Source organism: Fomitopsis serialis (genome assembly GCF_022376445.1).
Source record: "Fomitopsis serialis strain Sig1Antser10 chromosome Unknown B0H18scaffold_2, whole genome shotgun sequence".
Taxonomy (NCBI): Eukaryota; Fungi; Basidiomycota; class Agaricomycetes; order Polyporales; family Fomitopsidaceae; genus Fomitopsis; species Fomitopsis serialis.
In genome coordinates, this window is record NW_025954962.1 from 974,048 (window position 1) to 994,911 (window position 20,864).

The following is a 20,864-nucleotide window of genomic DNA, read 5'->3' on the forward strand; positions in this document are numbered from 1 at the left end:
TTGCTTACGCCGGGTATGGCGGTATCGGGTCCCTGTGCTTAACACCGCAGAAGTAAAATCGCGGCATGTTACCGCGACTAGCCCCAGGACCGGCGCACGGGTGAAGGCTACGCCAATCATAGCCGTCCCACTGACCTAGGCTCTAGTATTCCATGACGCGGAGGATTGTCCGTCTTCATCAGCACCACCCGCTCATACTTCCAAACTTGGCCTACGGTATGTCCTGAGTGCCGATGACAGTCACGCGCCAGCATCACAGCGTTACTCCTGGGGAGTCGCCGAGATCTTCATCGTGCCGCACAGACAAAGTTCTGCTGCGTTCTTGGACGGGACTACTCGCAAAACGCGTTAGTCTAACACGTGTATGCTTCTACGCAAGAGCTGCTGCCGCACTCACCAAAATTCGCCGACTACCCGTCTTCTGTGGAGTAGCACAACATGGATGCACCATCTGTACTGTCTGCTCGGGGAAGGTACTGCTTGAAACACTCGGGGAGATCCCACGGGGACTCAGCGGTATCTGAGCGCAAGGTCAACTGACATAGGGAGATGACTGCAACGCTCCTGTCGTGCGGGCGTCGTTCCCGTCCGTACATCTGACCAGTCTCCTCTGTGTCTGCCAAGTAAAGAAGAGCTCGCGTCTGCGTCGATGAGAGCCTGCGGATCAAGTAGGCTGTCAAGAATTTTACCTCGGGGAACTGGCCAAATGCTGTCGGGGCTAGCTCGAATGCCGACGAGCGAGAGTCCTCGTCAGCTTCTTCAGGCGGCGGCGGCGGAGGACAGTGGATCTGTGCGTCTGCTCGAGCGGTTCGTCGTGGCTCCTGTGACCAGCCCGCAAGATACGGCAAAGCTCAGGCTGAAGGGTCTCGCTTGACATATGTGGTGCACTCACCAACATGGTGGTTACTACGTTTCCTCGTTGAGGACTCACCGTTAAGAGGCGCCGTCCGGATGCAGGGCCATTGCCCCGCACGCCATCTCAGCCAGGCAACCTTCAGCGGGTTAGTGCGGCCGTACTACAATCAGTTGGGATCCGTACTGACTGAGTGGTAGATGTCATCGACAGCGTGATGTCGTCCGAGGAGCGCTGGGGTCCCACGCGGTCTGCTCTGCTACAGTGGGTGATCAGTGCTCTACTGTAGAGCGAGAAGCGTGCTATCATCCGTCTCTGTTCAACGTTGCGCCCAGACTCGGAAGTCAAGGGTCCGGGAAACCCTAACCGTAGAGCAAGATAGGCGCACCTCGAGCTCACGGCGAGCAGGTCGTCGAGTGCTCTGGTGTGCCAGAGACATGGCTGAGCTCGCCGTGCGCTGGCCGGCGCAGTGGCAGCGTATGTCCGCGCCGTGTGGCAATATTCTGCTGATGAGTCGTGCCTCTCCATATTCAGACCTGTCACCGCTAAAAATAGCGCAGCGTCTCGCGCGACTCTCGCGCCAGAAAGCGGAGATAGAAAGCCCTGGCTGGTTCATTGTGGGCTGAGTTTGGGCGGGATGCGAACAGCAGCCCCCGCGTTCTGACAGACGCGAGAAGGAGTTTGCGCTGTGAAACGCTCAGGAACGGCGCGTACTACGCGCGAAGGCGACCCTCCGAAAGCACCCGTCGAAGAGCCGCTGTGTTACCTCACGCAGGCAGCGGGCGGCAGCGATCATGCTGAGAACGACGTGCGGTACGCGTCCCACGATCTTCTCCGCGCGCGCAGAGGGGATATCCAGCTGATGGAGGCTGACTTCCCGAGTGGACCCGCGTTGTCGCAGCTGTATGTGTGGCCCACAGGTCGCACGAAGGATTCTTACGCCTCTCCGGGGACGTTCTGGCGGACGAGCGTGGGGAGGAGGGGCAGCGGGGGCCGATCGAATAGTCGGCCCATCAGGACGTCTTCCGCGAGCACCCGGGCTGGCGGGAGGCAGACGGACGCTGTGCGCTCCGAGCGACCCGGGCGACGTCGCGAGCTGGCTGGGCTGGTTCGCACGGGGAGATGGGGCAGGCGGTGCCCGAGCGGACGGAGCTGGGCTTGGGCAGGGCTTGGGGCTGCCGGACTGCTGGCTCGTGCTGGGCTTCGCCGCTTGGCAGCGCAGCGCGCTCCTTGGCGAGTCACTCGCGATGCCATCTCTTGGCCCCCTCCCACAGTGTCCGGAGTCCCGCCCGACTGCGTGTCCCTTCCGCGTCGTCTGCTCGCGCCTCGCTGCCCACTGCCACGTCTTCGCGTCTTCGCCTTCTGCGTCTCCCCAGCGCGCAGGCGGGGGCCGCTCCTGCTGGAGCTGTCGCTTGCCAACACACTCCAATCAACGCGGCTCGATTAGTGGGAACGCACTCGCTCGCATTGGATCGAGGCCCTGCCAGTTCACAAGCTTACAGCATAGCGGCCGCCCCGCAGGACGAGCGGGAGGCCGATGGTCGGTTCTGCCCGCAGCGGGCCCTGTGGCGGCTGAAACGTGGATGATACTCGGCCTGGCATGCGCCCACTCGGAGTCGCTGACTGACGGCGACAGGCCGACGCACTGGCAGGCGCCCGCTGCGACCAGACGGCGGGGTCACGGGACCGTGGGTAGGCAGGGGGAGATGGCCGGGCCCTTATAGGGAAGGTGTTATGCGTGCCAAGAGGGAGCGGCCAAGGCCATGGCTGAGAGGCTTGGCAGCCAAGAGATCGAGATAGGGCCTCTCTTTTAAGCCCGTCCTCCCCACTGCCCGCCATGCCGCCACAAATCGCCCGCGACCTCGTCCCCCTTGCCGACCTCGAGCATTCTCTCTACCGCCATCTCTACCCCTTTGACCCCGCCGCTCCCTCACCCTCCCGCGAGCACTCATTCGCCGCGCCCCCCATGGCGGCCTCACCCCGCCAATCGCCCTCCTCCCTCTCCCCGCCCCCGCTGTCTCACTCCGAGGGCTCCTCGAAGGCCTCGTCCACCCCCGAGGCCCGCACTCCCCCGCCTACCGTTTCCGCACACGCCCCGGCAGACGACTCCGCGCCCCGCTACGACTGCCAATGGCAGGACTGCGACAAGGTCTTCCCCGAGCCAGAGACCCTCTACAACCATCTTTGCAACGACCACATCGGCCGCAAAAGCACCGGCAACCTCTGTCTCTCCTGCAAATGGAAAGACTGCAGCACCAGCTGCGCGAAGCGTGATCACATTACCAGCCATCTCCGAGGTATGTAGTTCTCCTTCCCCGTTGAGGCTTGCGCCCCTGAGGCTCGACTAGTTCACACCCCACTCAAGCCGCACGTCTGCGTGATATGTAAGAAGCCTTTCAAACGGCCCCAGGACCTCAAGAAGCACGAGAAGATCCATACCGAGGAGCATCATGTCCAACACAAACACTCCAAGGCCATCACCGTCTCCGACCCGGCCTACTCTACCCGTGTACGGGGCGACCCATCCGCTGACCAGGACAAGAAGATCATGCCACCTCACCTTGTCGCCCTCCACGGTATGGACAAGGTCCAAGTCCCCGTTGCGCGCGCCAAGTCGGATTCCCTCTCTCTCTCCGAGCGCTCCTCAGGTGAGCGTGTCCTGTCCCGTGCACGTTTGAGTCTTCTGGCTGATGCAGACACAGGGCCAGAGTATGGAGGGCTTCTGCCTACGCCTTCTCCCGAGATCGAGCAGGCAGCTATCCGATATCCGAGCTCGGACGCTCCCTCGTCGCGAACGCAGCTTTATCAGATGCAAAACCACCATCATCAGCTGCCGACCTGGGAAGTTCTCACGGTCGATGGTACGCCCAACCGTACGGCAGGCGTTGGCGCGAAGCGAACGCACGACGAGTATAATGTGGATGACTTTTCACCGACGTCAAAAAGCGGCGCGTTAACCCGTCCTACGACCCCAGTGCGTCGCCTTCCTTTCCACACCCTCGTCCCTAGGCTGCGCTGACACTCCCGTAGATATGGCCGCCCGTTGAACAATCTGGCCTACCAGCAGCAACATTCCCTCGGCGCAGGCTCTGCCGCCCCATCTGCGAGCCAGCCCAACTTCAATCCGCGCTCTGTGTCATTTGATATTCGAAGTCCAGAAGAGCTCGCTGCCGTCAACGAGTTTCTTATCACGCTTGGCCGCGACGTCGCAAGCACCATCCGCAACGTGCACATCATCCGCCGCCGCAGGCCGATACGAACCCGGGATCATTCTTTGATGCAGCGTCGCTCACTCAACTTGGCCTGGCAGGTATGCCGGGCATACCGGGAGTGCCCGGTCCAGGATCTGGCTCAGGATATCATGGCGATTCAGGTTACCTCTCCGTCGACTTCTCTTCTCATCATCTCCCTCCTGTCTACCCGAGTCGCGCTTCGCATCAGTCCGTGCAGCCCGTCACTTCAGCGGGCACCAGCTGCGCATGAACCTCCTATTCCGTACGCCTCGCAATACTCTGGCTCTCGGATACGCGGCCAGCGTCTTTCGTCAGACTTCGAGGATGTGCAATCGCGGTATCTGCACCCTGAGCCGCAACATGTTCATTACGGGCACATGCAGGGCCACTACTTCCCGCCGCTGCCGGATGGTATGCCTAATCCGGGAGCGTCGCCGCTGTCCACGTCGTCTACGCCCCCGGCAGTGACGCCTCCGCACTTGGGCGAGCCATCGTCTGTGTTTACTCCGGAGGGTACGGCTGTATTCGATTATCTCCGACCGAGCAAGGCGGCGCCGCCCGTGCAGCTTTCCCCCATGGATTACGGAAGCAAGAACATGCGCACATCCATGCTGCTCAGGACCGCGCCGGCAGTGCACCGCGGCCAGCTCCTATGGAACCCAAGTTGGGAATGACTGTACACAGGGGCCCACCCGCGAAGCTTACGTCAAAGGACGTCACGGAGCTTGGGACTTCGCTTTCGCGCTCGTCGATCCCATCACGTTACCATCTACGCTTCCGTCCTTGAGCAAGGACGGCTCGCTCTATCCGCTGCTCACGTCGGGCGACGAGCAGTACAAGCTTGCGCCGCTCAAGTCGCGGTATCGCTCACCATCACCGCCAGCATCCGAGTCGGCGTCCTCACCAATTCTCTCGCGCGCCTCGACGGTGTCGCCCACGCCGTACGAGTCGTCGCGACCCTCCACGGCCTCATCGTCCTCGTCGCCCAGCCCGAGGCCCACGGTCCTCCCTGGCATCCACCAGATCGCGCAGGGAGCCACGCGCGCGAAGGCGCGCAGGCGCGATTCTGACGACCTCGCACGCGCTATCGGTCAGATCGAGCTTGAGAGCCGGTCGGCCGGCGATCATCCTGCCCAGCGTGAAGCGCATGCGTGTCTCGTGCGGGACCTCCTTGTGTCGATCAACATGGAGTACATGAGGAAGTTCGGCGCACCGCCCTCGACGTACGGCGTATGCGTGCGCATGCGGAGGTGCGGGACGTTGAGATGGTGAGCGCATAATGATTCGCGGCTCTGTGCGAGCTTGTACATACTCTTCGGACATCGTTATTACTTTATCCTACGATCGTTGTCATTGTATTACCACTCTGTTGTGTAGTGTAGAGTACGACCATCTTATGCTCAGATACGCATCCATCACACTGGGATTTCTATAGATCAAGCGTCGCAATTAAGCATCTCGTTATACCGGATCACCAAGCTGGCCAAAGTAATTGTACCGACTTCGAGGGATTACAGCGATGCTGTACGGCTGATGCCGCAGCTACAAGCGATGGAGACTCTACTTCGGGTATGGAGCCATCCATCTTTCAGTCACGTAACGATGCTGTAAATTGCATGGCCGCGTAAGTAACAAGAAGGATTGCGCGAGGTAGGGGCCCTTCTGGTCTCTATGGTAGTAGACCCCCAGGCGACGTGCGTGACGCCTAGGCCCTGCAGTCGTACGGTGTATACGGTTATCGCACTGAATTGCACAGGTTCACCGTTCATGTGGCCATCGCTAGCGCAACACGTTCCACATACGATTCATACCCAACCCGCCTAGAACCAACGCACCCGCCAAGCGTGCACGGGACAGACGCGAATATAGCGGCCTTAGGTGATGCCAAGTTGGCTTGGTCCGGATTAAGGAGGATTTCCAACCAGTAGAGGTGTCAGTGGGTCCTCCCTCCGATAGTGTGATCGCATGCGAGGCGGAAAATAGGACGGAAGCTCTTGGCCTGCGCCCGTTCCGTGTCTGACTGGGCCAGCTTATCGGGCCTGAGATTCACGGGACGGGCCCGGGTGCCTCACTGCGGCGCAGACAGAAGCTGCCCCGAACGGAAGAGACTAGCATGGCGGAGGTGCCGAGAGCGCTCGGAGGATGGGAGGCTATGCAGCAGAGTTTGTGGTCAGGCGCGCCAGGAAGGACGGCTTGGCGAGCGGACGCTGTTGGGCGTTCCTCCGAGTCGGGCGCGCCCCATCGTGCCGCATCATGGATGAGGTCTGCCAAGAGCACCCTCTGCGGCTTGTTGGTCTCCGTGTGCTCAACGTGCGCGGCAGGGACGTGCCGCGCACAATATTTGGACGACTTCTGACGTCGAAGCTGCTCACAGCGCAGATAAGTAACGGAGCCCCCAGAAGCAGAAGAATCGACTCACGGCTCCGATGGCCCATTACGAGTTACAGGAATAGACAGACGACGGCATGGCCGGCAGAGGGTACCTGTCTTCACGGACGAGCGGAGGCTGCTCGGGAGCTCTTGCGGCGTCTCCCAACGACGTTTACCGGAACAGGACACGATGTTTGGTGTTGTATGCCATAGCTGTTCGCGTGTGAGTACTGTACTTGAGTTGCCACACTTGGCCAAAGAAACCTCCAGAACGTCCTGAACCTTGGCGCCCTCGGTGGTTTCAATGCAGAGATCAATAAATGGCCGAGTGTTACCTGTATAAATAAGACGGATCTTCGAATCATATGGAACAGTTTGAAGCCCGTTCAGCCACAGCAACAGAATAAAGCATAGCACTTGTAGAAGCAGAACACTCACTGCCAAAATTCGAAACTTTGCTACAACATGCTCTCACTGCAGTTCCTGCCACTAGTTCGACCGCATACTACCTTGACGAGGCGTTCACCGTTCGAAACATCGGTGCGTCGCCACCTCAGGCCCAACAGCACTCGGGCAGCTGTGCAGGGCCCAGGTGAGCGTGACATGGACTGTTGACGACAGGCGTGGTGTTAACACGGCTTCTGCGGGACGACGTGCATAAAAACGCACAAAGTGGTGCAGTCGAGGCCGCGTTCGAGCTGGCTGGCTTGAGGAAGGATGATGTGAACATTGACGTTCACAATGACCGCCTGACCGCCTCTTTGTCTTGGGGGAGTAAAGGCGGTCCGAGATGAGAACGGCTATTGCATCCGCGAAAGGTGGTTCGTGACAGAACCCTACAGCTTCCCATTGGCGTCAGCGTGAGTGCGTGCTATCCTACGTATAAGATAGAACAATGTACTGACCGCGACAAACAGCCCGATGAGATCAAGACGTCCATGGAGAATGGCGTCTTGACGGTCGCCTTCCCGAGTGCTGCGCCGGAGCAAGGCCCAGAGGTCGTAAAGGCTCGCTTCCGACATCTATAAGCTACTTGTATCGTGACCACATACCTGCATGTAGTCGGTGCGTCCTATGTTTGCATTGTAGTTGTGATATTCAGTCTTCAAAAGGCTTTACATTCACCTTTCAAATCCAATGGAAGTTCGAGGCACGTACCAGAAACCAGCCCGAGCCCGACACAAGGCACGTGATCGTGTTAGGACGCGACAGCTCAACGCGTCTATATGATGTCACTGCGAGGCTAAATCACTCCACGCTGAGTATACCGCTGGCTGACCTGGCTGTTGACAGCCAACTAACAGCAACGACTACTTCCAGTTTTCATAATGCCGACAACGCGCAGGCAAGCCGCACAGCGGAACGGGACAGTTCCTAGAGACGCCTCGCCTCCAAAGGCAGCATCCAGAGCGCGGAAGGCTAGCACGAGGAAGAATGCTCGCACTAAGGACGGGCCGCAGACAGCTATCGGAGAGAGGCGCGAGCAGGAGGAAAGCGAGGTAAAAGCGGAACAACAAGAAGAGGAAGAGCCACCCGCAAAGAAGTCCAAGACCGAGGCGGATGAAGACGAGCCGTCCCATGGCAAAACCGGAGGGGACGAATCTGTCAAACAAGAGTCCGACAGCACGCAGTCGGATGGGAAGGAAGACCACCCTGCGAAGCATACGTACCAGACAGGTAGGCCCGCTAGTATGGCTTCCGTGCTACGCACCCTGACAGTGACGACAGGGACTATTGAGAGGGGCCATATCTACTTCTTCTATCGGCCAAAAGTAGAACTTGAAGAGGCACATTCGGTCGACGACGTACAGCGCTTCTATATCCTCCTTATTCCCCGTCCGCCAGAGTTCAGTACGGCATCGGATCAGCCGAATGGTTCCAAGGCCACGGATGAGGATCAGGAGATGACAGTCCTATCCGAAGGCGCGGATGCTGTCCCGGCACAGGAGCCCAAAGGGCAGACGAAGAAGCATTTCCGACTCATCATACCTGGCAAAAAGAGCCTACCTGATCCAGAGCACGGACGGGGAAGGGGTAATATCTTCTGGGGAACAACCGTCACTATCGGTGAAGACCTAAAGAAGCTACAGGAGGGACTTGGTGAGAAAGAATACGAGACGAAGACGAGAGGTGAGATCGGTGCGATGCGCCGGCCTGAGTATCGCTAACCAGTTATTTCAGGAACGAGGCACCAGGCTGCGGCACGCCTTGCGGCGCGCGGCGCGTATGCCATCGTCAATAAAGAGGCACGCACACCCTCGTCGCGGGAGACCCATCTGGGGTATCATCTCTCCGATCCCACATCAGAGGACTGGGGTGAGGTGCAAGCCGCACTTGGCCTTCACCCTGCCTCTTCGTTTGTGCTCCAGGTGAAGAACCCTCTCGCACCGCCGACAGGCTCGGGCCGTGTCGGTCTCCCGAGGAGCCGGACAGTGGACTACCCAGAATACATCATGACTGAGGTCTTCGGCAAAGGCGGCGGGAGAGGCAGAGAAGAGTTCGGACTGAGATTTTCGAGCGTCGAGAGGAAGGAGATGCTTGATTATGAGGGCGTAGAACTCCTCTTTATTGCCGCTCGCAGCGGGGAAAGCGGATTGGAGACGAGCCTGGGAGAGGGGAGAGGCAAAGGTGAGCGGCGAAGCTGGATTGGTCTCCTTCATTGGCTGAATTAGCCCAGCGTTAGGGGAAGTTGAAGAAGAGGAGGGCCGAGAAGCAGTGGAAGAGGTATTCAAGGAACTTGCCATGGATGTCGGTAAGATACCAGCCGATCCACTCGGCGGTCAATGGGCTTGAGGCATCTGCGTACAAGGGATTGGCGTGAATCAATGTATGATCATGAGAAGGGATGGATATTCTTACGTTGTACAGTATATTCTCAACCCCGGCCAGATATACAGCGTACGGCGTGAGTGAGTCCGCATGACACATAGAATACAAGATGTCCTAGCTAAAGTACACGGATCCTACCGAGTTCTGTGGCGGATGAAGTAATAGGGGTTAGAGGGGAGTCTCGGGTTCCTCGTTGTCCGCGTTGATTCGCAAGACCTTCACCCATTCCCGATAGTTGAAATTTCCTTGCCGATCTGTAAAGGGCCCCTTCAAGAGCTTGTCAATCTGCGCCGCCAAAGTTCAGCCATGTCCATACGGGTGCAATCATGAGCACGCACCTCTTTCTGGTCCATCCTTTCCCCGACATCCCCAAGCCACTTCCGTATCTCATCGCACTTGACGAGTCCCGAGTCGTTCTCGTCGAAGCACTCAAACGCCTCTAGGAGCTCTGGTTCCGTGTCAAAGTCGTACAGGTGCTCGCCCATCATGGTCAGGAACATGGGGAAGGTGATCCCTCTGTCACCAGAAGCGTCCGTCTCGAATGAGGGCAGCCGGGAGTGTAGCCCACTGCCTCTCCGGTCGCCTGGACGGTCTGCGAGCAGGTCGTCTATCATCGTCTTCGACGGCGTGATGCCTGAACTTCGCTTCAGAGTCTAATGTGCGACCGTGAACATGGATGCTCGGTACGCACCGAGACTTGCGAAGACGTGCTTCAAGTCCTGCTCACTGACGACGCCGTTCCCGTCATGGTCGATCAACGAGAATGCCTCGCGGAATTGCTGTATTTGCGGAGGCGAGAAGAGCGAAAAGACGCCAGAGGGCTCGCGCCGCTGCCGCGATTTCTGTGACTTTGAAGCTTGGTAGGTGTGCCAGTAGGAGTAATGTTGGGCGAGAGGAGGTCGGAGTAGCGGGACATATTGAGAGGCTAGTCGCAGCTGGCTCGCAGCAGCAGTACGCAGGCAGGCAGCTTGTTGAGCTCTCGGGGACGTCGAACAGCAGTCGCGTATATGACTAAATCCGGACGGTTCAAGGAGTCGACTGTCGCGACGCGTCGTCCCGAACAACGGTACGCGTGCCACGTGACTCATCTGCACAACGCGTCCGACGCGCCAAACTGCAACTCCTCACCGTGACTTAGAGACATCGCGCCTTCTTCACACAGTGGCCACATACATACTTGAGCATATTACGAAGCGGCAAGTCTGCAGGGTCATCTATATTCAGAATGTGGGAAGATCTAAGTTACAAATACGCGGGTACTAGTAGCGACCGTTCCCGGGTGAGCGCGAACACAACGGGCTGTCCAACGAGGCAACAGAAAGTACAGGCCGGAACTAATCGACCTTTGGTTTGGGCTTCCCCGCGAACGCACCCCAAATCATCTTTAAGAGCCAGCCTCGCGGCATCAATTGAGTAACCCATGCAACTGTTGTTGACATTTTACCCAGAATGAAATGTCTCGGGGGATGGGCCTGCCAGGCTGAGGAGACTACGCGCCGGGCGAAGTCATCCGTCGGCATGCCTTCAGTTTTGGCTAAGCCGCGCATCGATTCCAGCCATCCGAGTAAATGCTATCCGGAGCGATGTGGATTTGTGAAAGCGTCGTTGCGTTCATGTTCGACTTGACCATCCCGGGAGAGACATGCATCACGGAGACGTTGAACGGCCGCGCCTCCATGTATTGAACTTCCGACATACGCTCGAGGGCTGCCTTCGTGCCCGAATACACACCCAGCCAGGTGTTGCCCTGGGTTACATTAGCCAATGACGCCCAGATGACGGGATATGTCTTACGAGAAACCAGAGATGGAGCCTACGTTGACGATAGTGCCCACCCTACGTGACGCCATGTGGGGAAACACGGCTCGATACATGTGTAAGGGGGCGAGCACATTGATGTTGAACGTGGCAGCAACAACTTCTGCTGGAACATCGCACATCGGTCCTACGGACAGTTGACTGGGGTTCACAACCGTCAAAGAAAATCGGATACTTACCTGCGCAAGCCACTCCAGCGTTGTTGACGACTACGTCAATCTTGCCTTCCTTGTCAACGATCGTCTTCACAACTGACTGCACCTCCGCCTCGTCTGTGACGTCTAGTTTGAGAGTGTGGATATTCTCGTGCTGGAAGCCTTCCATGCTCTCGGGACGACGAGCTGTCGCGTATACAGTGCATCCTTTGGCCGCGAATGCCTCACATCTACAGTAACATAGTGTGAGGAGCCGCAATGGCAGTCAAAATTACACATAACTCACAGCGCAAAGCCTATGGTTCCTTTCGAGCAGCCTGTCACTATGATGACCGGAGGTGACATTATGCCTGGGCTTGATTAGCGATCACACGAGTATGTGTTGAACGGCACTCACGAAGAGTCCAAGAGGCGGAGAGAAGCGGTGGAAGAGGAGAAACAGGTGCCGGTGATCAGCATATGTACATCTCACCTTTATATGCGAGAACTCTTGGAAGCCTGCGGCTGCGAGACGCGCCGGACGCCAACCCAACGTCGGCCACTCCGCGTTAGTAATGGTACCTAGCACCATGCTGAGTAATCAGAATATGGGTAAATGTCTGCACAGCAATCTATTGCGATCGCGGACAGTGTCACAACTGTCAGCGTTAGTGCTGTCGCTCCATTGCGCTGTGATGGCGGTGATCGGATTGACAGCGTGGATGCCTCGACAAAGCTGCGTTCAAGAGCACTGGCTAAGAACACGATGCGACGCTGGGCGTGGAGTCAAGGCGAATATCAGCCACAGGCAAGGACTCTGTCGACGTCCCTCGCATGCCGTCAACAAATAGACTCCGGATGCGTCCGCGTTGTGGCCAGAGCGGACGGGAGAAGCACGGTGCCTATGACGACGGCGTTGAGTAGCGGATCGGGAAGGAGCCAAACAGAGACACACAATGCGGGGGCGGACCGGGGAGAGACGAACGGAGGCTGGGAGATGCGCGCACTCGGCTGTCTGAATGCCCTCCGCTTCCCCGCACACCCGCACCCGCCATGTCCTCTGTGACAGCACTCTTCCTCCCTCCCGACTTGCCCTATCCCATCAAGATCACCGCACACGCAGTCGGCCCCGCCGCCAACGTCGCACGCGGCACCCGCCTCCTCAGCTACTCCTTCACGTATCATCCCCCTGATGCCTCCGAGCCTGAACGTCGCTTCGGAACATGGGACTCCTCCATCGAGGGAACTGTCGAGAGATGGGCCTTCAAGCAGGGTGAAACCGTCTCTCCGCGCAAGGCCACAGAGGTCCCCGCTGTTTACATCACGGAGCCGTGCAAACATGGCGTTCAAATCGGCGGGTTGTGTTGTTTGTGTGGAAAGGACATGACAGAGTGCGTGAACGGTCGTATCGACCTCTGCCCAGTGAGTATTGATCACCGCCACAGTTACGACTATACAGGTTCTCGGACACCTCGCGTGCATCAATCCAGATGACTCATCTGGCCAACGGGCCTACTGTATCTCTCGAGGAGGCACAACGTATCGAGCAGGAGACTGCCCAGCACCTACTCAAGTCGCGCAAGCTGTCTTTGATCGTCGACCTCGATCAGACAATTGTGCACGCCACTGTTGATCCAACTGTCGGCGAATGGATCACGGAGGGAGAGGCGTGGGAGGCCCGACACGCCCAGCAAGCAGAGGCTGCTCAGAACAAGGAGGGCGACTCAGACCAGACTACCTCCGACGATGATGACGAGGTTAATCCCAACTGGGAGGCGCTGAAGGACGTCAAGAAGTTCCGCTTGGGCCCTGAGGCGCTCGGCCAACCCTCTTTCCGTGGACCGAAAGGTAAGGGGAAGGAGAAGGCCGCTGAGAACGACGGATGCATGTACTACATCAAGCCTCGGTGGGTGAAATCGGCGATGTGGTCTCGATGACCGGCTTACGGCTTTGTAGGCCCGGCTGGAATGACTTCCTGCAGACAATGGCGACCAAGTACGAGATGCATGTGTATACTATGGGTACGCGTGCATATGCAGAGGAAGTCTGCGCCGCCATTGACCCTGAAGGCAAGATCTTCGGGGGCCGCATCCTCAGCCGAGACGAAAGCGGAAGTGAGTTCGTTGGAAACAATTTCTTGGCGTGTATCCTTGACAGCCCGGCCTTTAGGTTTGACGCAGAAGAGCTTGCAGCGTTTGTTCCCAAGTGATCAGAGTATGGTCGTAATCATCGATGATCGAGCCGATGTTTGGGAATGGAGTCCCAATTGGTGAAGGTCATCCCATGTATGTAACGTAATTCTTGGCGCTGGGATATGTGCTCATGTGTATGCGTCTCAGATGATTTCTTCGTCGGCATTGGGGACATCAACTCTGCTTCCTACCGAAACTCGAACCCATGACGCCTGTAGCACCGACCCCTACCCCATCTCCCTCTCAAGCTGTCACTCAGGAGACAGCGGATGACTCGCAACCTCCTCAAGAACCCTCTACTCAAGAGACGACAGAAAGCTCAGTCCCACCACCACCACCATCACCGTCTACACCACCCCCAGACTCCCCGACACCTTCGCTCTCTACGTCAGCAACATCATCATCATCCGAGAGTTTGTCAGCGGATGACATAGCCAATAGCATCATCCTCAAGCAGAACACTGCGGCACTGGAAGCGCAGGTAGAGGATCGGCCGCTTGCCAAGAAGCAAGAGGAGCTTGAGGAACGGGACACGGCGCAGCAGACCAACGGGCACAGCACAGTGACACCGACGAATGGGTCTTCGCCAGCGCAGCAGCCTGCGCCGAAGGAGAAGGTCGTGCGGAAGGCACTGCTAACGAACAACGATATGGAGCTGCAGCGAGTCCAGAAGGTGCGCAGTCACGTTTGCTGCTCGACCGGTCAGTCCTCACCGGCCGTTTCAGATTCTGGAGGAAGTGCACCAACGCTTCTATGACGAGTACGACGCGCGTTCTTTGGAGCCCAAACCCAAACCTTCCAGGCGGAAGGGTTCCAAACTGCCTGAGCCCATACCATACGACGTCCGGGTAAGTCTACACTTCACTGCATACTAGGTGCAGCCTTTGACTCTCAAAGATGATTATACCCCGTATACGGAGGGATACCTTGGACGGATGTCAGATTCTTTCTCTAGTGTCATACCCCTCGATACCAGACCGGAAGCGACCGAAATCTGGAAGACGGCCCACGCGTTTGGTGCCAAGTGCTACACGGAGCTTTCTGGCCGCATTACCCACGTCGTCGCTGCGAAGGTAATACTCACACGTTCACTTCCGAAGGGAACACTCTTCATCTCATTGACCAATCCTTCAGCGCGGCACCCAAAAGGTCGACGCGGCGCGCCGGATGGGCACCGCCAAGATCGTCTGGCTTGCCTGGTTCACCGACTCGATCGCGTTGTGGGCACGGCAGGACGAGACGCCGTACCTGCTGGACCCGGATCCCCCGCCCCATGCGAGCGCTGCGAGTCCTCCTTCGGATGCTCATCAGATTTCCTCTGATCCTGAACCGGACGCAGATGACTGGGACCACGAACGCGTCGCGGCGGCGCCCGAGGAGGGAGAGGACCTCGCCCTCGACGAGGTCAACTGGGACGAGATCAACGATGAGGTCGACGCGGCTATGAACGAGAGCGATGACGACGGGGCGAGTGAGCGGAGTGGCACGCAGAGTGGGAACGTGTCGGAGGACGAGGATACCTGGACGGACGAGTCAAATAGCATCATCAGGTTCGTGCTGCTTCTCAGGACGCACTGGTGAACCGGCTGATCTGGGAGCAGCAGTGCCGCATCTTCCCCTCGGAACAAACGGAAACGGTTACGCAGCTTGACGCCGTCCGAGGTCGGGGTGAACGGCAGGGTCCCCTCCGATGTCCTCCGTTCGCCCCTTGCAAAGCGGAAGAAGCTCGCGGCCGATCGCTCGGGCAATTCGAAGCTCAAGGAGGCGTTCACAGCCGATGAATTGGCGAAGAGGGGCACGCCAACCCATTCCGAGCAGGATCTGACGGAATCGGAGCCCGTGCAGAAGGGATCAGTCCGGCTGAGAGGGACGAGGACGATTCGGACGACTCTGACGATAGTGACGATGACAATAACACGCCCATGGACGACGACGATGACTTTCTCGCTCGCGAACTCGAGGAGGAGTGGGGATAGCGGTTCGCCGCCCCGCGCCTTCTCATCATCTTATGCTGTGTTTCCGTCTTTCCCACACACTTGGTCTCATGGGTTGTGTAGCCGATTGCTGGCTAGTTTAGGACTCCGTAGTACATTCAGCATTGTAGCAATTAGGTGTACATTATGTATATCCGGTATCTGTGTGTCGCTCTATAGAAATGGCTAACTTTGCACCCTGTCCCGGCCGCATCAGGAAGTATCAGACGGGCAATCAAGCTTGTATAGTCTCCACAGCTCGTACACGTCGAGACCCGTGAGATCCTGGAAGATGTTCTCATGGTATGTCCTGTCGTTCATCGCTGCGTTGAGCTGGTAGATCGTTCCCTTCCCGCGCTGTTCCTCAATCCAAGCCAGGAAGAAGGCTGTTGCATCGTAGCCTGCGTCCCATTTGTCTCCCTTGCCTCGCTTCCAATGAGGTGGTGCCAGCCCTGAATTCAGTCGCACCCAATCTGTGAGCTGTCGTCAGAATGCAGTGCAACTCTGTACGGTTGCAGACGACTACGTGCCTGCAATTCCCTCGATCAAGCCCCCCGGGCAAGTGCCTCTGGCGTTGTACTGGAAGCAATGGACCATTTCGTGCGTGAGAACACCGAGGATCTCCTCCCGGGCCCGGGCTGCCGACTTCTGAATGTGGTTCACGGAAAAGTGGATCTCCTTGTGCGTGCGAGAGCCTGTCGTGTAGGCGACTCCGGGCATGGGACGCAGGACGAGGAGGACGTTTTGAACACTGACATGCGATGCAGGATGATCAGCACAGCAATATACAGACGACAGGAAGGTCAGATGTAGGACACAGGCAAGGATACTATATACGGCAAGACATACTGGATGGTTCGGACTCACTTCGTCGGTACATCTCGCAGTGTGTAGAGCCAGCTGCACGTGGAGATGACGGCGTCCTTCAAGGCCTCGGCCGGCCGCACATGCTCAAAGAAGAGCTGCGCTCCAGGATGAGAGACGTCCTCGACCCTCAGCTCGAAGTTGGGGATGAGCCAGGACGTGAGGGTGAAGGGGAGGTATACGGGATGGTATGGCCTCTGACGGTCGTCGCTACTTTCTGCGCTTGGGGAGCTGGGTCGCGGAGGGATGGGTGGTGGCGGGGCGCCGAGTCTGGGTGGGATTGGAGGCGGTGGCATGACTTGACTGATCCGGGGTCGTGGTGGCTGAGCGCAAGGCGCGTCGCAATTCAGTGAGAACGACGATAGTTGCTATATCCGTGCGGGGCTCGATCCGATCGGACAGAGGCTCGTGAAATCGCGGCGATCGCCAAGAATGCGGGGTAGCCGTGGGGTAGCCTCGCACCTGTGGCCACACACAGAGCTCGCGTTTGCCACGCACGCGCAGATCCAATCAATGTCCTCGCATTTCTCGCGGACACAGGCATACACTATATGTACTGTACAGTAATGATACCGACAACAACGACAGCAGACGGAAATAGCAGCGTCCTTCGAAGTGCTACGAGCGAACTTGAATGAGCGCAGCTGTCATCGCGATACAACCGAGTCCGACATACCAGAGCGTGGATGCTTGTCGCGGGTCATGAACGCCGTATTCCTGCTGCGGCCTCCACCTTCAGCACCTCCGTCAGCAGAGCGTCCCGGCCCTCCTCCAAGAAGTGGATATACTCCTTCGCCTTGAAGAGGATGCCGCTCTTGCCCTTGCTCCCCCGCCCCCTGCTCCCGCTGCCCTTTGGCCTCCCCCTCGTCGGCATCCCTGACCCTGGCGGAGCTCCTGCGGGCGCCAGGAGTGTCGTGAGCTGCATGTAGCCGTCGCGAATGGCATTGCGTCGCTTCTGCTCGGACAGGATGTGGTTGAGCCTTTTCTGAGGGGTCGAGAGCAGAGACTTTGGCCGCGCAGACGACGGCGACGCGGACGAACTCGCCCGCTGCGATGGTCGACGGGCGACTGCGAGTGTTCTGACGACGCCGATGGGCGGGGAGCTTGGATGTCGGGTTGCGGAAAGGGGGGCTGCCGTTCGGTCAATGCAGGGTCGATGTGCGGCGGCCCTGGGGGTGGTGGTAATGGCGGCGGCGGTACAAAGCTGAGCCCGTGAGGGTCGCGAGGGGGCGCATTGTCAAAGTGATGCGGTGGAAAGCCTGCCCCGGAGGGCTGTCGAAGGATGGGCCGTGGTATGCAGGGCCGCCTTGACCGAGATCGAAGTCGAATTCGTAATTGAAGTTCTCAAGGAAGCCGAAGAGGTCGGTGGTCTCTGAGGGGGAGAAGAGCTCGGACGACGCGGGGAGGGCGGCGGGGACGGGAAGAGGGAGGCGTCGAAGGCCGGCGTGAAGAACTGGAGGTCGTCGAATGTGCCCGGCGGGGGCGGTGGCTGCTCGTGCGGGGACATGCGAGTTGCGAGAGAGGCCGGCAGGGGTCGTGTCCGCCGGCGGGGCAGCGGGCCGCACCGGCCGGAGCCGGAGAAGACGGGGGCGTGGGCGGTGGCGGGGCCGGTCGGGGCTGCCGGCATGGGGTGATATACGGCAGGCCCGCGGGGGGCCCGCAGACTAGCGAGCCCCGCTCCGAAGCACCGCCCATCTCCTCCATGTCGGCCCTCAGCGAGGCCTCCACGCCGGCCCAGGACGCCGCGCCGCCGTCCCTCGACGCCCACCAGCTCCACCACGCCCATCTCGCGGGCGACCTCCAGGCGCAGGGCGTCCTCCACAACGGCCCCGCGTCCGACTCTGGCCGTAAACGTGAGCCCCCGGCCCCATCTGCGTCCGTCCGGCAGCTGAGCGGGCTTTTCGCAGCGAAGGCACCGTCTGTGCGCCGGGCCTGCACCGCGTGCCATGCGGGTAAAACGAGGTGCAGCGAGGTCCTCCCATGCCAGGTACGGCGCACCCGCACCACCCCCATCAATCCCTCACCCGCTCTCCCCCAGAGTTGCCTGAAGAGGGGCTTGGGTGATGGTTGCCAGTACCCAGACCCTGATGCGGACCCCGCCGCGGCGCACAACCAGCCACCGCGTAAGCGTCCCGGCTCCCCTCTCTTCGCGCCTGCGCTCACGCTGCCCATCAGCCCAGGTGCAGTTCGCCCCGCCCCCAGGCATGTATCCGCCGCCCCCGCCGCCTCCGATGCAGGCACTAGGGCACGCCTACTACGACTACAACGCCTTTGCGACCAACACGGCCGCCGCCGGCTCGTCCAACTCTGCATCCAACTTCCGTCCCACCAAGCGTCCACGCAACCTTACAGAAGAGGAGGCGGCAGCCATCACCCGCAACTTCACGCGCGGCGACTTCTTCGTCGGCACGAGCGCCCCCGTGCGCATCGACCCCCGTCTTCCCGTCCGACTGACGTTGGCCGAAGGAGACCAGGTCCACTTCACCATTGGGGAAACAATTGTTTAGACGGTCCGTGTATCATAGCTCTTGTCTTGTATTTTTGCCTCTAGTCGTGTCATCTTGTTTTGTCGCATGTCCGCTTTGTATGTCGATCGTTCTCCAGCCTCGTAGCCTCCTAGTCTGATGAATGTATACTGCCATATTGTTCGCAGTGGGTGTGCATATTTCGTCCGTCGCGCGCGAAGCTCATGGTACGTCGGCTCATTTCGATTTAGCATGTTCTACCGCTTTTGATCTATATGGACGCGGCATGTCCTTCGAGGAAGTACTGTTTGCAGATAATCCTTGCTGGCGTTTGAGACGCTGTCTGATCTTGTTGGTTACGTTCAGGAGTATATCGAGCAGGGGAACGGAGGTACGCCGATGTCAGCCTTGTCAGCCTGTGTGTCTCACAGAGCGTTGTTGACAGAGAAGGAGCCTACCGTGCACTGTGCTGGCCGTCTATCATTCGCATCTGGACCACTGCGTTCCGTGGCAGCTGGATGCGGTCGCGATCTGGGCATCCGAGGAGCTGTGGTATCCTATGTTGTCTATACTTGCAAGCTGTCAACTGCGGTTGACTGTAGAGTGTCAGCCATTACTGAGGCTGACAATCTTTCAGCCTAAGGACCGATTTCGCTTGGACTGGAAGCATGTTCGCCGACACAAGTGCAAGGTATGGGACACGATGTTCGTCTGGCCAACCTTCTGATCTGGTCCGCAAGTTCCGGTGTCGCCGAAGATCTCAAATTAACTCGTTACAACGTCACTCTGTCATTTGGACTGGTTCAGTTCGTGTCATTGACGCGGGAGGGCGGGCCCACAGACATGGGAAACCCGCGCCCCTCGATTCCGCGCAGACGAAGACCCCCGGCCTCCTAACGATCGACTGCCTGCACAAATCAACGTCAGCCGGCATTCAAAGCCTCCCGCCGAGGTCCTTCCGTGGATTCCAAGAACGTTTCTTGGTGAAGTCCGTCCTTGTGCGGCTGACATGGCAGACCCTCCGACGTCAAGCTGACGGCTCTGTATCGCAACAGACACCGTGGCAAGCTCTTTCCACGCCTCCGCACTCTGTCCCCTGACGTCGCGACTGGTTCGATCGGTGGCAAGCTTCCGCTCGTCCGTGAGCTGAAGGAAGCACAGGGCATCGTATCTGCTCACGATGTCTGTGCCTCTGGGCCTGATTCTGACGTGATGGCTATGGGAAGACGAGTGTCTGCGCGTTCGCCTTGGCGGAGAGACCTAAGGTAGACTCACTATTAGCACTGTACGTATTCTCGACTCCTCCGCAATTGGCCTGATTCCCGCTGGGCTCGTAGATTATGACCATTTACCAGAGTCTCTGAGACCATCGTGCATGTCGAGCAGGACAGTGTATATGTCGCATCACTTCACGCCGTCATCGCTCAGGCTTTGGCATAGGATCATCATCATTAGAGAGGATAAAACGTCCTCACGCAAGTGTGGTGAACCGACCACCATGTACTAGTGTATGCACCAGTGTTGTGAGTAGCACGCAAACTGAGTGCTGTATCAAGGCTAGATCCGAGTCATGCCGCCTATGGTCCAGGGCCTCAGTAAGTCGGGATATGGGCTCACTGACCATGTACTGAACTTATGGGGCCACATCATGCATAGATGGTAGTCCTGTTCGTGAACGTCTGAACAGATGATGGAGTCGTGCAACGACTTCATCTTCCTGCGCTGTGAGGGGCATCTCATATATTGTTATGCTTGCTCAGTTTTCAAGGTGAGATGGCCGAGCGGTCTAAGGCGCCAGACTAAGGAGATCAACTGGTTCAGTTCGACACATCTGGTCCGAAAGGGCGTGGGTTCGAATCCCACTCTCATCACTCTTTTGGCATTTGTATCAAGTATCGTACGTCCAGTACCAGCGCCAACGTTGCAATGCTTTGAAGTTGTCAGGAACAATACTGTATGGTAGAGCCCACTCTCGTAGATTTTTTTGTGAAGGATTGGGTTGGAATCCCACTCTTGCCAACATTTTTGTGAGCACCGATTCCTGGCACAATTTCAGAGCGTGGGTTGGAATCCCACTCTATCAACGTTTTTGCGAGGCCGATCATGGCGTGGGTTGGAATCCCCCTCTCATCG

General features: G+C 58.3%; 8 protein-coding genes and 1 non-coding gene across 9 annotated transcripts; 5 read left to right on the plus strand and 4 right to left on the minus strand.

Moving 5' to 3' along the window:
* Positions 1–2,612: 2,612 nt before the first annotated feature.
* On the plus strand, positions 2,613–5,596 carry B0H18DRAFT_970310 (uncharacterized protein). The gene is made up of 9 exons (XM_048043696.1): positions 2,613–3,150; positions 3,202–3,501; positions 3,556–3,827; positions 3,918–4,058; positions 4,103–4,277; positions 4,327–4,718; positions 4,751–4,833; positions 4,875–5,316; positions 5,337–5,596. Exons 1-9 carry the CDS (start codon positions 2,691–2,693, stop codon positions 5,364–5,366), a joined length of 2,295 nt encoding a protein of 764 aa, XP_047900469.1. The 5' UTR covers positions 2,613–2,690; the 3' UTR covers positions 5,367–5,596.
* Positions 5,597–7,784: 2,188 nt separating this feature from the next.
* B0H18DRAFT_950258 (uncharacterized protein) lies at positions 7,785–9,249 on the plus strand (the record flags this gene model as incomplete). The annotated part of the gene is made up of 4 exons (XM_048041948.1): positions 7,785–8,133; positions 8,185–8,586; positions 8,638–9,084; positions 9,140–9,249. 4 exons carry the CDS (start codon positions 7,785–7,787, stop codon positions 9,247–9,249), a joined length of 1,308 nt encoding a protein of 435 aa, XP_047900470.1.
* A 204-nt stretch (positions 9,250–9,453) lies between these two features.
* On the minus strand, positions 9,454–10,373 carry B0H18DRAFT_867042 (uncharacterized protein; the record flags this gene model as incomplete). The annotated part of the gene is made up of 3 exons (XM_048039829.1): positions 9,454–9,570; positions 9,624–9,919; positions 9,977–10,373. The coding sequence occupies 3 exons, from the start codon at positions 10,371–10,373 to the stop codon at positions 9,454–9,456; spliced, it is 810 nt and encodes a 269-aa protein (XP_047900471.1).
* Positions 10,374–10,477: 104 nt separating this feature from the next.
* On the minus strand, positions 10,478–11,366 carry B0H18DRAFT_970319 (uncharacterized protein). Its single transcript, XM_048043697.1, has 4 exons — positions 11,283–11,366; positions 11,126–11,135; positions 10,913–10,971; positions 10,478–10,856 (listed from the first exon to the last, which is right to left on the minus strand). The coding sequence occupies exons 2-4, from the start codon at positions 11,133–11,135 to the stop codon at positions 10,620–10,622; spliced, it is 306 nt and encodes a 101-aa protein (XP_047900472.1). The 5' UTR covers positions 11,283–11,366; the 3' UTR covers positions 10,478–10,619.
* An 874-nt stretch (positions 11,367–12,240) lies between these two features.
* Positions 12,241–15,305, plus strand: B0H18DRAFT_970322 (uncharacterized protein). The gene is made up of 11 exons (XM_048043698.1): positions 12,241–12,628; positions 12,697–13,143; positions 13,194–13,351; positions 13,407–13,496; positions 13,648–14,102; positions 14,155–14,277; positions 14,327–14,385; positions 14,406–14,502; positions 14,564–14,713; positions 14,769–14,979; positions 15,034–15,305. Exons 1-10 carry the CDS (start codon positions 12,291–12,293, stop codon positions 14,874–14,876), a joined length of 2,025 nt encoding a protein of 674 aa, XP_047900473.1. The 5' UTR covers positions 12,241–12,290; the 3' UTR covers positions 14,877–14,979; positions 15,034–15,305.
* Positions 15,306–15,615: 310 nt separating this feature from the next.
* B0H18DRAFT_1081583 (peptidase of plants and bacteria-domain-containing protein) lies at positions 15,616–16,562 on the minus strand (the record flags this gene model as incomplete). Its single annotated transcript, XM_048031415.1, has 3 exons — positions 15,616–15,875; positions 15,933–16,153; positions 16,270–16,562. The coding sequence occupies 3 exons, from the start codon at positions 16,560–16,562 to the stop codon at positions 15,616–15,618; spliced, it is 774 nt and encodes a 257-aa protein (XP_047900474.1).
* Positions 16,563–16,771: 209 nt separating this feature from the next.
* B0H18DRAFT_970331 (uncharacterized protein) lies at positions 16,772–17,717 on the minus strand (the record flags this gene model as incomplete). Its single annotated transcript, XM_048043699.1, has 4 exons — positions 16,772–16,884; positions 16,943–17,306; positions 17,336–17,525; positions 17,579–17,717. Coding segments are annotated over 3 exons (669 nt in total), but the record flags the coding sequence as incomplete, so codon positions are not given.
* A 221-nt stretch (positions 17,718–17,938) lies between these two features.
* Positions 17,939–18,915, plus strand: B0H18DRAFT_970336 (uncharacterized protein). Its single transcript, XM_048043700.1, has 4 exons — positions 17,939–18,119; positions 18,174–18,253; positions 18,305–18,389; positions 18,442–18,915. The coding sequence occupies exons 1-4, from the start codon at positions 17,969–17,971 to the stop codon at positions 18,771–18,773; spliced, it is 648 nt and encodes a 215-aa protein (XP_047900476.1). The 5' UTR covers positions 17,939–17,968; the 3' UTR covers positions 18,774–18,915.
* Positions 18,916–20,498: 1,583 nt separating this feature from the next.
* On the plus strand, positions 20,499–20,602 carry B0H18DRAFT_t10. Its single transcript has one exon. It is a non-coding gene; the product is annotated as a tRNA-Leu (tRNA).
* The last annotated feature ends 262 nt before the right edge of the window (positions 20,603–20,864 follow it).

Excerpts from the sequence above, each read along its gene's own strand:
- B0H18DRAFT_970310 (XM_048043696.1), top strand. The coding sequence starts at position 2,691 with ATGCCGCCACAAATCGCCCGCGACCTCGTCCCCCTTGCCGACCTCGAG. Across the intron at positions 3,502-3,555 it reads TCTCTCCGAGCGCTCCTCAG|GGCCAGAGTATGGAGGGCTT; the intron begins GTGAGCGTGTCC and ends ATGCAGACACAG. Across the intron at positions 4,834-4,874 it reads GGGACTTCGCTTTCGCGCTC|CAAGGACGGCTCGCTCTATC; the intron begins GTCGATCCCATC and ends TCCGTCCTTGAG.
- B0H18DRAFT_970319 (XM_048043697.1), bottom strand. Across the intron at positions 10,857-10,912 it reads TGCATGTCTCTCCCGGGATG|CATTTACTCGGATGGCTGGA; the intron begins GTCAAGTCGAAC and ends CGCTCCGGATAG.
- B0H18DRAFT_970322 (XM_048043698.1), top strand. The coding sequence starts at position 12,291 with ATGTCCTCTGTGACAGCACTCTTCCTCCCTCCCGACTTGCCCTATCCC. Across the intron at positions 12,629-12,696 it reads TGTGGAAAGGACATGACAGA|GTTCTCGGACACCTCGCGTG; the intron begins GTGCGTGAACGG and ends ACGACTATACAG. Across the intron at positions 14,278-14,326 it reads CCATACCATACGACGTCCGG|ATGATTATACCCCGTATACG; the intron begins GTAAGTCTACAC and ends TGACTCTCAAAG.
- B0H18DRAFT_970336 (XM_048043700.1), top strand. The coding sequence starts at position 17,969 with ATGTCGGCCCTCAGCGAGGCCTCCACGCCGGCCCAGGACGCCGCGCCG. Across the intron at positions 18,120-18,173 it reads GTCCGACTCTGGCCGTAAAC|CGAAGGCACCGTCTGTGCGC; the intron begins GTGAGCCCCCGG and ends GGCTTTTCGCAG. Across the intron at positions 18,390-18,441 it reads GGCGCACAACCAGCCACCGC|CCCAGGTGCAGTTCGCCCCG; the intron begins GTAAGCGTCCCG and ends GCTGCCCATCAG.